This window comes from Protopterus annectens, chromosome 3.part1 (genome assembly GCF_019279795.1).
Source record: "Protopterus annectens isolate FY-2018-M chromosome 3.part1, PAN1.0, whole genome shotgun sequence".
In the NCBI taxonomy this organism is placed as follows: domain Eukaryota; kingdom Metazoa; phylum Chordata; order Ceratodontiformes; family Protopteridae; genus Protopterus; species Protopterus annectens.
Window position 1 is genome coordinate 211,675,042 of NC_056732.1, and position 12,484 is coordinate 211,687,525.

Sequence of the window (12,484 nt, forward strand, 5' to 3'; positions counted from 1 at the left end):
TGGGTTATTACAAAGGGCGACCAGCTTTTTGAGTGAGGGAGTGTAGTCGGGGTTGTATATTATTTTGTGGGTCAGGACTAGTAGGTTGTAAGAAATTAGGTTCGGTAGTTAAGTCCAGTTGAGCTTGGCTAAATTGGTACAATGATAGGTCCTATATGGTGACCCAGTAACAAACCTGGTGATATGATTGTAGCAGTTGGTGAGCTTGTTCATGACAGTTTTACTAATGTTGTGAAGTAAGGGGGACGAGTACAAGAGTGTGGAGAGAAGGTGAGTTTGGGCAATGGCAGTTTTGGCTTGGGGGGTCAAGAAGCTTTTTATTCTATATAACGAGCCTAGCTTCTTATTGATGGTTTTAATCATTTGGTTTACAAGTATATCAAATTTTAGATTGTTGTCTATGGTTACCCCTAATAATTTTGTCGAGAGGTCCGGAGAAATTATGGTCCCATCCTTGGCTTGGATCGTAAAGTTGATGGGGCTGGATCTATTAGTCGGTGGAAACAACAACATTTTTGTTTTTTTAGGATTAAGTATCAAGCGACGACTAGAGAGCCAGTTTTCTATATTGCTAAAAGTAGACTGGGTTGATAATTGTAACTCTGAGGGGGTTGTTCCAGAGCATATCAGCGTGGAGTCATCTGCATATTGAATACATCTGGCATTAGGTATGACTGCATGCAAGTCATTGATGAAGATGGAAAATAACAGTGGCCCTAAAATGGATCCTTGAGGGACTCCCAGAGTATTGGGTAGTAAAGTAGAGAGTTTAGTCTGCCATAAAACTGCCTGTTTTCTGCCATTTAGATAGGAACTAAACCATTGTATGGCAATAGTATCCAGACAGAGTGAATGCAGTGTGTTAATTAGAAGTTTATGATCCACCATATCGAAGGCTTTGGACAGATCCAAGAATAATGCAGAGGAGATATTATTATTATTTCGATAGGTGTTTATGGTATTAGAGAAGACAAGAAGGGCTGAGGTAGTACTATGGAGAGGTCTGAAACCATGTTGGGTATCAGCCAATAGATGGTTGACAAGAAGATGTTGCATAAACTGTTTCTGAACACATTTTTCCATTATCTTTGCTAGAGGGGAAAGTATAGATATGGGCCTATAGTTAGAGAGCTCTGTGGAAGTGCCACCTTTGTGGAGAGGGATTACATAGGATATCTTCCAGATATCAGGGATTTTGGCCTCTGCTAAGGAGAGATTGATGAGTATTGACACAGGGTAGGCAATGGCATCTGCTGTTTTTTGCAAGTATTCAGCTGGGAGTTGATCAGCTGAGAGTGTGGAGGGTTTTAGTTTATTGATTAATTTGCAGATGAACGAAGTTGCTACAGGTTGAAAGGTAAATAGGGGAAGATTTTTGTAGGTGGGAGTGTCTAGGCTATGGGAGCTGAGTGGCAGTTGATTAGAAAGGTCTATGGCCTTGGTGATTGTCTTGAAGAAGTCAGCCAGGTTTAGTAGGCATGATCTCCCCTTAACAAAGCCGAACTGGGTTGGGTCAAGTGTCTGGAGGTTCCCAATGTCTTTGTTGATGAGTTCCATGATGATGCGCTCCATAGCCTTGCAGACCAGGCTAATCAGGCTTATGGGGTGATAGTTACCAGGGTCAGTTGTGGCCCCTCCTTTGTGGAGAGGAATAATTGTTGCTGTGCACCATTCTATGGGCATGTAGCCTGTGGAGAGGCTGAGGTTGAACAGTGTGTTTAGGTGGGGGGTTAGTTTGTTCTGTAATTCGTGCAAGACTCAGCCTGGGACACCATCTGGCCCCACTGATGCTGTGTTTTTGGCTTTTGAAAGGGCTGTTTTCACCTGTGCATCTGTGATTTCCAGGACACTACACTTTTCCAGCATTGTTTTGGGCTCTTTTGGGGGTGAGAAGGGGGTGAGGTTTGCACTGAATCTGCCAGGATGTTGGCAATATCAGTAGGTCCAGTTTATTTTGTGCTATTTTGCACTAGTTCAGTGCATATCTGTGAGTTGCCACTTAGTTTCTTAACATAGCTAAATAAGGCTTTGTGGTTATCTTTTGAATCCTTGGCTATTTTTCTTTTGAAGTTGGCCTTGGATGATTTTATGAGGGACCTTAGTTTCTTACTGATACTGATCAGGGTTGTCTTTCCTTCTTGGGATTTGCTTTTTTTCCAAAACTAGTTTCCTCCTTCTGTTGTATAGCATGTTTATGGCAGGAGTCCAACAAACTGGTTTCCATCTCTTAGAGGAGTGAGTCTTGGTTTTGCTAGGGATGAAACGGTCCATGCATCCTTGCAGATGCTCATAGAGTGCATTTGTAAGTTTCTGCATTTTGGGCAGGGTTATCCTTTAGCGTGGGGGCTGAGAAACTTACTACCTCTGTCTTAAGTAAGGCAAAGTTTGATTTAGAAAAGTTTTTTACTGTGGTTTCCTTAGTTGGGGGTGGTGGTTGGGTGTGGATATCCAGAGTGATTAGTTTATGGTGTGATCTAATCATTGACGGGTTGACCTCCGGTGTGGAACACCTGTCACTCATGTTGGTGATGACCAGGTCCAATATGTTTTCACCTCTGGTAGGGGAGTTTACCAGCTGATCCAGGGCATTTGAGTTGATGAATTCCAGGAAGCGCTGGGCCTGGGAGCTTGTACTCACGTACGTTTCCCAGTTAATGGTAGGGTAATTGAAATCGCCCAAAATTAGGGTGTTCGGTAGGACCTTCATGTTTTCCAGTGTCTCCAGAAAAGTGGAGTGGTGGTACTGAGTCATGGAGGGTGATTTGTAGCAGGCCACAATTTGCATTGCAGATTTGCCCGATGTTAGTTGCACATGGATGATCTCAAAGGTATCATGCACCGCCACTAACCTGGAGGTGTAGGTATCCTTGATGAATATGGATACACCCCCTCCTTTTGTGTTTCAGTCCGTGTTCTGTGGCCGAAACATGTGGTATCAGTTGTAGCCCAGTAGTGCTGGGGTGCTCTCTGGAGCCTTGAACCAGGTTTCAGTTACTGCACAGATGTTGACATTCTACATACTGAGGAGTGCTTCGTGCGCATGCATTTTGAGATTTAAACTCCTGGCGTTGAGTAGCATAACCCTCAGGTTTTGTTAATTGTGCTGTTTACGGAGGTGGGTTTGACTTTTGAGCCTTGCCTAAAAAAGGCACTTTGGGGGCAGCAAGAGCCTTGGCCAGTATTCAAAACCTAGGGTGACGTGCAAGACATCTCTTGTGAAGCAATGCAGCTTGTCGAGCATGTCGTCCCAGGCTGACAGACACTGGATCCCCTTTGAATGACACCAGAAGCTTAGACTATTGTTGAAATTGATATTTTTTTCTTTATACTGAGGTATCATTCTTGGTGAGGGCAGGATGCTACTCAGGGTCAGGGTCACACCAGCCTGAACTACATGATCAGAGAGCTCTGCCATGTCTCTTTTTCTGTAGTCCAGGGAGGTACATCTCAGGTCATTCACACCAACATGAACAATGACAGAGTCATATTTGTGCTTGTTCTGGAGTGACCTGAGTGCTTGAGTTATGTGGCAGATTCTGGCTCCCATCAGGTAGCTAACAGTAACCTTCTGCTTGTCCAGCCTAGTGAGTGGGACGTCAGTGTGCCTGACTATAGAGTCACCTATTACTAGTGTGTTAGGTATGTTATTTCGCCTTAAGGGCTGTGATTGTGTGGCACACTGATTTTGTGTTTCATGTGTTGTCTGGTTTGTGATGGGAGGTGCAGGTTGTTTGGGTGTCTGCTTTGGAGGTCTCTGATGCTTTTGCAGGTTTTTATTTAGAGCCTCCGAGTATGATTTTGTGTATTTATGTGTATTTTTTGCCAGTGCTGTTTTCGTAGGTCTATGTGTGGCTGGAGGTGTGTTGCAAGTGTTAACCTTCTCCTCTTGACTGTCTGTTCCAGTCTTGGCTGAAGACAGCTTAGCCTTCAGTTTAGCTGTATAATTGCATCTCTCGCATATGTTAGTGTTTTGTGGTAGGAGGAGAGGGTTGTCTGTGTACAAGAAGCAGTTGTAAGATTGCCTCATGATACCCAGATTCACCAGCTGGACTGGAGAGTACACCTGAAATTGCCCTTTGGTTATACCTGAATAGTAGGGTGAGCTGCTTAATCGCTTGGTTGGTGAGGGGTGAATAAAGATCCTTACCCTGCTGGGCAATCACGTATCAGGGTATATTAGTGCTTGCTGTTAGGTTTGAGCAAGTGCTGGGCTGTAGGATGCTTTTTGAGTGCTTAGGTTGAGAGTTAGACTAGTTTCAAGGGAAAAACTGAAGAGGAGACTTAGTGAAGCCTGGAATAATTTAACCGTAGCTAACCGGCACTGCCCGGTGCACAAAACTGTGCAAACGTGTTTTTTATTGTAGGGAAATGAAAGAGATAGAAATTAGCCCAAAATGGCCAATAAACTACTAAATTCCGGGCTGGAACCACTCCTCCAGGGACAGATAGGCTGCTCAAAGCTCCCCTCTCTCACAGGTGAACAGAGAAACTTCCTTGTATCCAAGTAAGGTATGGGCAACTCAGAAACTTGTATCACAGCCCTAAATTCAGCACTAGCCTGAAAACTGGAGTATACCAGCTTAGAAAGGTAAGAAACAAGGAATTTTTTTTGTTTGTTTTTTTGAAAAGATAAGGCAAAAATAGTAAAAAATACATTTAAAACAGCTTTAAATGGCTACAAATGATCAGAAAAGGCTATCGCACTTTAGTGTGTAGCCTATAACAGTTAAGCAAATTATTTAAACAAAAAATGATTTTTAAAAGTGCAGGCAGTCAAATAAGTACAATATGTGAAAAAAACAAGATTTTAAATCACAATAAATGCTGAAAAATCTGTGTTTAGGCGAAAAAAAGTTAAGTATAGCAAGAAAGTACAGAAAATTGACTGGGAACTAATCTAAGGGGGCGGCAAAAGCCAACATATTCCAGCTAGGCTTATAAATGCCTTCGGGCAGATAGTCTAGTACCTACCTATGAACCTATAAAGCTATGAACCATAATCACTACAAAGTCTCTCTTCTAAGCTAGAAGGATTGTATCAATGTAAGGCTTTCTAGTGCTACCTAGTAGGTTAGTTACAGGAAAGATGGGAAACAAGCGCATATGTGGTCTTTTAAACCAGAAAGTTGAAAGAGACAGACAAACTGTCCAAATGGTCAATAAACTACAATTTTTGAGTGAAGAACCACTCCTCTCATGGTAGACAGACTACCTAGTGCTTACCACTCCCACTGATAAGCTAGAAGGCTTTCCTCCAACACAGAAAGGCTTGCGGGGCTCAGAAGCTTACCAACAGTCCTGGATACAGCAACTCTGTATCTGGACTAGGCTAGTTACAGGAAAGTTGGGAAACAAGCGTAAGTGCGGCTTTTAAACCAGAAAGTTGAAATAGATGGAAAAAACTGCCCAAATGGCCAATAGCTACAATTTCTGGGCCAGAAACCACTCCTCTTGTGGTAGATAGGCTACCTAATGCTTACCACTCCCACTGATAAGCTAGAAGGCTGCCTTCCAACACAGAAAGGCTTGGAGGGCTCAGAAGCTTACAAAGAGTCCTGGATACAGCAACTCTGTACCTGGACTAGACTAGTTACAGGAAAGGTGGGGAATAAGTACAAATGCAGGCTTTTAAGCCAGCAAGTTGAAAGAGATAGAAAACTGCCCAAATGGCCAAATAAACTACAATTTCTGGGCCAAAACTCACTCTTCCCATGCAGGATAGGCTACCTAGTGCTTACCACTCCCACTGATAAGCTAGAAGGCTTCCTTCCAACATAGAAAGGCTTGGGGAGGCTCAGAAGCTTACTAACAATCCTGGATACAGCAAATCTGTACCTGGACTAGACTAGTAACAGGAAAGGCTGGAAACAAGCGCAAACACAGGCTTTTATATCAGAAGGTTGAAAGAGATGGAAAAGCTTCCCAAACGGCCAATAAACTATCATTTCTGGGCCAGAAACCACTCCTCCTGTGGTAGATAGGTTACCTAGTGCTTACCACTCCCACTGATAAGCTAGAAGGCTTCTCCACAACACAGAAGGGCTTGGGGGGCTCAAAAGCTTACCAGCAGTTCTGGATACAGCAAATCTTTACCTGGACTACACTAGTTATAGGAAAGGCGGGGACCAAACACAAAACGGGCTTTTAAACCAGAAAGTAGAAAGAGATGGAAAAACTGCACAAACGGCCAATGAACTGCAATTTCTGAGCCAAAACCCACTCTTCCCATGGTAGATAGGCATCCTAGTGCTTAGAGAGAGAGAGTGAGATATAGCTCGATAGCTCTATAGATGTTTAAGTTTGTATAAAACATAAGTAGATCTCAGAATGTTGCTGGGATACAGCAGAACATGGATTTCTGTTTCAGGGATTTTTTATCAAATTGAAAGGCTTTATATCCTCATTGTAGGACATGTGGACAAATAGTAAAATATATTTCCATCCTGAAGTTTGCCACTTGACGGGTGTAATAGGGGCGTCACCAAAAACATGTAATAAACACAATTAAAAAACAAAGCCATGATATATTACTATGTTTTCACATCTTAAGGTTAGTTCCTACTGTGTAAAGTTTTTGAAGATAAACTGTAATGACGTTCAGTTTTATAAGCCTTTATAATGCATTTCACAGATAAAAACACATGCAGTGACTATGTCACAGATCAGGACTATGCATTCTGACATGCAGTGTATGATTAGCCATTTATGAGGTATGCTAATATACTGATCATTACAAAAATCAGCTACAGCTACTATGAATAACACATCTTTTGTTGGCAGAACCATTTAGATATATATAACAGGATGATGGAAAAAAAATAATTCCTTAAACTAGTGGATGTTGGTCATGAGCTTACTTGTTTTGCCTATCAGTCATTTCTTGTCCCCACGACAGACCAGGGTATATTTCCAATGCTCACCTTCTAAACTTCACACTACAGATTATTATCTTGTCTTATCTCTCCCATTATCACTGCACACTAAGGTCATCCACTGTCTGTCCTCTGTTTTCTTTATTAATGATTACAAAAGATTTCCCCACACCTTCCTCTCGCTTACCCAGGTTATCACATATCTATTTTACTAAGACTCAAGACTCATCATTAACTATCTAATAGATCTACTTGGAGACATTTACAGGTTAAGTGCTGTTTAGTTATTAAGTTCAACTTCAAAATTACCAAAGTGCGTGAACCCAAACACTGTGCAGAATAAACAGGAAATAATAATAGGAAAGGGAAACATAACATAGAAACTTTTAGGACAGGAAAAAGGTATATTTGTAACAAGCAATAAAACACAGTTATAAAAATGCATACAATTAAAACATTAAGAAGGTAAGTTCTCCCATGACTCATTCTCCGCCCACTCCAGCATTTCCAAATACTAACATACTTTTATGCAACATTCCTGAAATAATACATTAGTCTGATATATTTCGAAATGCAGCTAATATTTCAGGGACAGTCATTCCCTTCAAAAGCCACAAACTCCACAACTACAGTAAACCTTTTCAGGTGCAGATTTACTGTTATAAAAATTGCAGTCTAGCCAGTTGAGTACACGCATGGAAATAACCAAGATGAGAAAATTATTCACAACCTATAACTGTATTGCCCCAAAAGAACTGTGCAATTAAAACAATGACATTGCTAGACAGTCAGTTCCCATGCTGTGCGTGTTGGAGGTATAAATACAAATGAAATATAGGGGGATAACAGATTTGAAGAGGCAAAAATCAATTAACTGCTGGTGAGCACACATTTATTTATTTGTAGTAACATTAAGATAACTCATTAAGAAGCAACAACAGTAGGTGGACTTTCTCAGATATATCCTCTAGATCCTATCCAACAATATTCAGCTCACATTGTGCATTGAGCATGTTAAATACAAATTATCTTATACTAACCGGCAGCATAAAGTTAAAGTTATGGACTTGGTAAAGAAAAAGAATGGAAAGGAGAAAACCAGTAATCCATCTAAGTAACCAAATGCATTGAAACGTATTAATGTAAGGGAGCGAAGCCTAATCAAAACACAGTGATAGAGATATTCATAGTGATAATACACGTAGTGCTGAACCCTGCCGTACTGTAGACAGTGAAAGGCATTTCCAATCTGCTACTTCATACTTCAAACAGAACTCTAGATATCCACAAATGAAGCTCATTCCTGGAATAATTATGCAGAAATATTCGCAATGCTGTTTAATAAAGGACATCTGTATCAGGTGAACTCTTGTGAACTGTCTCATATTATTAACAATGAATCTGCTCTACTCTCACCCCAGCTAACACAAGACTCCTGGCCCATTGCACATTAGAGACAACAAGTCATCAGGGCCATTATACTAAGAACAGAGGGAACTTGCTCTTTACTTGCTACATGAGCCTACTGGCCACACAGCTAATTCCTCGCTTCCATACTGTCTGTACAGGTTTGTTTATTATCTCTTACGTTTACAGTAAAATTAAATTAAGACACACCATGCAAAACCATGTGACCATATAAAATAACTTTGCAAACTAGACGTGTGCCATATTTGTATATTTTTGTGAACATATGAAGTTGCAAAGTGTATCCTCTCAGTTTTTTTCTACAACCTTTGACATTGCATTAGTTATTGTATGGCTCTATTCTTCCTTATGAAAATACCGAGATGTGGGCAGGAGAAGAATCATATTTGCACAAGTGCTGCAGCTATTGGCTACCCTGCTCCTGACCCCCCCCCCCTTTTCCACAATACTCTTACATTGTGCCCTAATACACTTAAACATCCCTGTTCGTGTTTGTATCCCCTATTATCTCTAACAGATCATTTCAAGGATGCATCACTCTCTTTTATGTCTCCTCTGCCACTTAGGGTGACAGCACTAAGGTACATACCAGAGGTCCAGCCTTCTTCTTTCTGCCATAGCAACCCATAACTTTATCCTTCCTTAATGATTTAAGTATGTCACAGATGTCTACACATGCAGGTTTGTTTTTGTCTGCAAATCTCTGCAGGAATACCTGTTCTATAATTGAACACACATCTGCCACATAATCCATCAACTATCCATTTTATGACCAAGCAAAACTTGAAACATTTAGATCATAAATGGCAGATGATTAGCCAGCAAGCTAGTTCAGTAACAAGGCTGAGACTGACCAAACTAGACATGATAGCAAAACATACCCAGGGTAAATGAAGATGATAAAACTTGAACATGTTTTTCTCTTTTGGCATTCACAACATAACTTTTTGCTTGGTCTTCCCTATATTACTTTACACAAACATAAAAAAACTGGACTGACTGTATACTTGACCTTAGAGTATAGCTACAGACATCCTGGAATATCACCTGACACAAAATGTTAGTAAAAGAATAATGCAAAATGCTCCCCAAAGGCTGTGATTTCAGTGTAGCTGGGTGTGGTTGCAAATGATTCTCCATTCCCACTTGTTTAGCTGCCATCTCATATATAGTGTCAAACAGCAGTGATATGTAAAAAAGGTGACCATTCATAGAGCACAACTACAAGTTCACCCTGGACAAATGCAAGGACAGTTTCATCTAAATATTTAGTGTTCATATAAAATCCCTCTGTTTTACTCTTATTTCATATGGTAATATAAAAATAGAGCACCCCGCAGTGTATAGCATGATTTATTTTATTTGAAGGTGAAGTCAGAAATACTCAAAGAATAAATTATTATCCTTTACAGAAAAACAGTTCTACAGGTAGTCTAATAAAACTCTTACAAAAGCTATACAACAAAAAATATATAGGTTTGAGCTTTTAAGACAATACATTTTTAAACAGCTGGATAAATTATCTGCTTAACTGTAACTGCAGCTTAACACATGCAAACTGACCTGAATGTTTGTTTTGACAGAAATGTCGGGCAAAGTGATTCCCAAAAACACAAAGTATCAGCTGATTCCCAAAATACCAAAATGTCATTTTGTAAACATATTTGTAAAAAGCTTTTCAGATGCTACAAGACCCTATAATTTATTTTTTTACTGTTTGAGAAAAATACACGATATATGTTGTTACATATCTCTCTCTCTCTCTATTAATAGATATATATATATATATATATATATATATATATATATATATATATATATATATATATATATAAAGCATGACATATTTGCAAATATGTTCTCACTTAACTGAGACACACACACGCACACACACACACACACACACACACACACACACACACACACACACACACACACACACACACACACACACACACACACACACCCTAAGCCAGTCTTCATGTGCCTTCAACAGCATAAATATCATTTTATTTTGGCTTCTCATCCTGCAGCTATTTTTATATTTGTGTTTTGCTGGCTATAAGGAGCAAAAGCCGCGTGAGCAAGCAGTACAATGAAATCTAATAAAAGGCTGGCAGTCAAAATAGCATTGATGGTACCAGGAACTTGTGTCAATAATGTGAAAACCACCCACACAGAGATGCTGTATCTCAAAGAAAAAATAAAAAGATAAGTTTTACAAAGGATTCAGTCGTTAGCACAACCACTTAAACATTTTGCTTCAGATCTAATATGAAATGGAGATGCAGACTCTTGCATTAAATCTATCTGCAAGATGAGCTGTGGTCTGGAAATGAACTAGGCAGCTACATCAATTGCATTTTAAAAATGTGTCTTTCAAACAGAAGTCAGATAATCTGAGAATGGTGGGCTTCTAGTGCAAGTGGACACAAAATAACAGAAAAATCAAAAATAATGCAAACTTCAAAGTAAAGTCACCTCTCTGCAACAGGTGGGCAGCTGAACTACTGCCTTTTGGCAGGACTCTGCCATGCATGTACCACTTGCATGAAGGTAGAGATATGATCTCAAGTGTCACCTGAAGCAACAAGCTTTACGATAGCTAGAGAAAACCTAGACTGTATCCAGTGACCTCATGTAACATAATTAAACAGTGTTTCTCAAAGACACTGCTTCATTTAAATAAAGCCAAACATGTTAACTTATACATCACTACAAGTCTGCTAATATTGTTCTACTGCACGTGTTTATAAAAACACATTTACATGTACAACTAATTAAGTAAATGTACACAGAACATAAAAACATGCTATAAGTGGATTTACTTAAACTGCAACATTTCAATCAGTGATTTTCATAGTGTTTAATTCCTTTTACAATGTTATGAAACATGCTGGTGAACCAATGCACTTGAAAGGCAAATCTGTTGTTAAAACAAGTCTCAAAAAAGAAGACATACACACACACACACACACACACACACACACACACACACACACACACACACACACACACACACACACACACACACACACACATGTTTACACACACACACTAATTTATAACAGTTGCAGGTTTTATGAAATCATAGAGATTAAGACAGGATTATGCAACAGATGCTTACCTGAGTTAATCACACTTTGCATTCTGTGCTGAGCCAGAATCTGTTCTCTTCCAGCAACCCCATCTGAGGAGAAACACGATTCACTCTCATAAATTGTCTGCAGCATATTCCAGTCAATTCCCAACTTCAGCTACATGGAAGATTCATCACACCACACCACATGAGGCGTCAGAGGCAACCCTCCCCTGTCCTTCCTTCCTGCTTTCTCCACTGGGGAACTAAACACCTCCGTAATTATTCCTTGCTCACAGAGAAAAAAAACCTTTACAGAAATGTAATTCTTTTCTGTTTCAGAGCTGAAACAGTTGCAGCAAAAAAAAGCACCTCTGGTTTATTTTTAGCTCTCGCTTTCTGTAAGCTGATAGCAGGTGCTGGGATACAAATCAGTTCCTCAGTTTTGCTGGGAGGGAAACTGAATACATGTTTATAACACCAGAAAAATAAAGAGAGGGGTCTACAGGCAATGAGCTTTTGAGGATTTAATTGTTTTCCATCATCTTTGACAGCTAGGTCCTTTGTCTTGTATCTCTGTCCAGTTTCACATATTCCTTTTCTCTGTCCCTTTGTCTGTCCCTCTGTCTCACACACTTCACAAAGGTGGCTAAAGCAAGTGAAAACACATTTACATGTGAATCAACAAGAGCGTGGCCCACAGGCGACAGAAATAGAACAATGGCCGTCCCAAGCCAAAAATAGGTCAGGCATGGCCATGGGACTGAAGCACGTATTAATACATTTAAAAATACTACTGTAAGCACTGCAGTCTGGTCCCTGTCTTTGAAATAGCCATTCTCCATTACATTAATCCTTTTCTAGCAGCAAACACTTATGTGTGTGGCATGTGTGTGTGAGTGCGTGTCTCTTAACAGAACTATTCACCCTGGCTCTGCTCCTTCTGAGAGAGCTGTGCTTTAAAAATATAAACGGGCAAGCCTTTTTCTTCTTAATGTGGCGTCTTTGCCTCACCCACTTGCAGTAGTTCTGGGTTTTCTATTTTTGGCAACAGATTGTGTCTCTCTGACTGCACTGCAGTTACATTTAGAACATTCAAGCTTCT

The 12,484-nt window shown here is 40.1% G+C and overlaps 1 protein-coding gene across 2 annotated transcripts in view; it reads right to left on the minus strand.

Annotated features, from left to right (window-relative positions):
• LOC122798067 (histone deacetylase 9-like) overlaps positions 1 to 12,484 on the minus strand; it is a 2,531,134-nt gene that overhangs the window by 529,472 nt on the left and 1,989,178 nt on the right. The window contains exon 1 of one of the 2 annotated variants that reach the window (XM_044066720.1): positions 11,428 to 12,336. The exons of the other annotated variant lie outside the window; for it this stretch is intronic. Within the exon in view, the coding sequence (XP_043922655.1) occupies positions 11,428 to 11,533 (106 nt within the window). The 5' untranslated portion in view covers positions 11,534 to 12,336. Of the gene's footprint in view, positions 1 to 11,427; positions 12,337 to 12,484 lie in introns of those variants that run through there. 2 annotated transcript variants of the gene reach the window in all.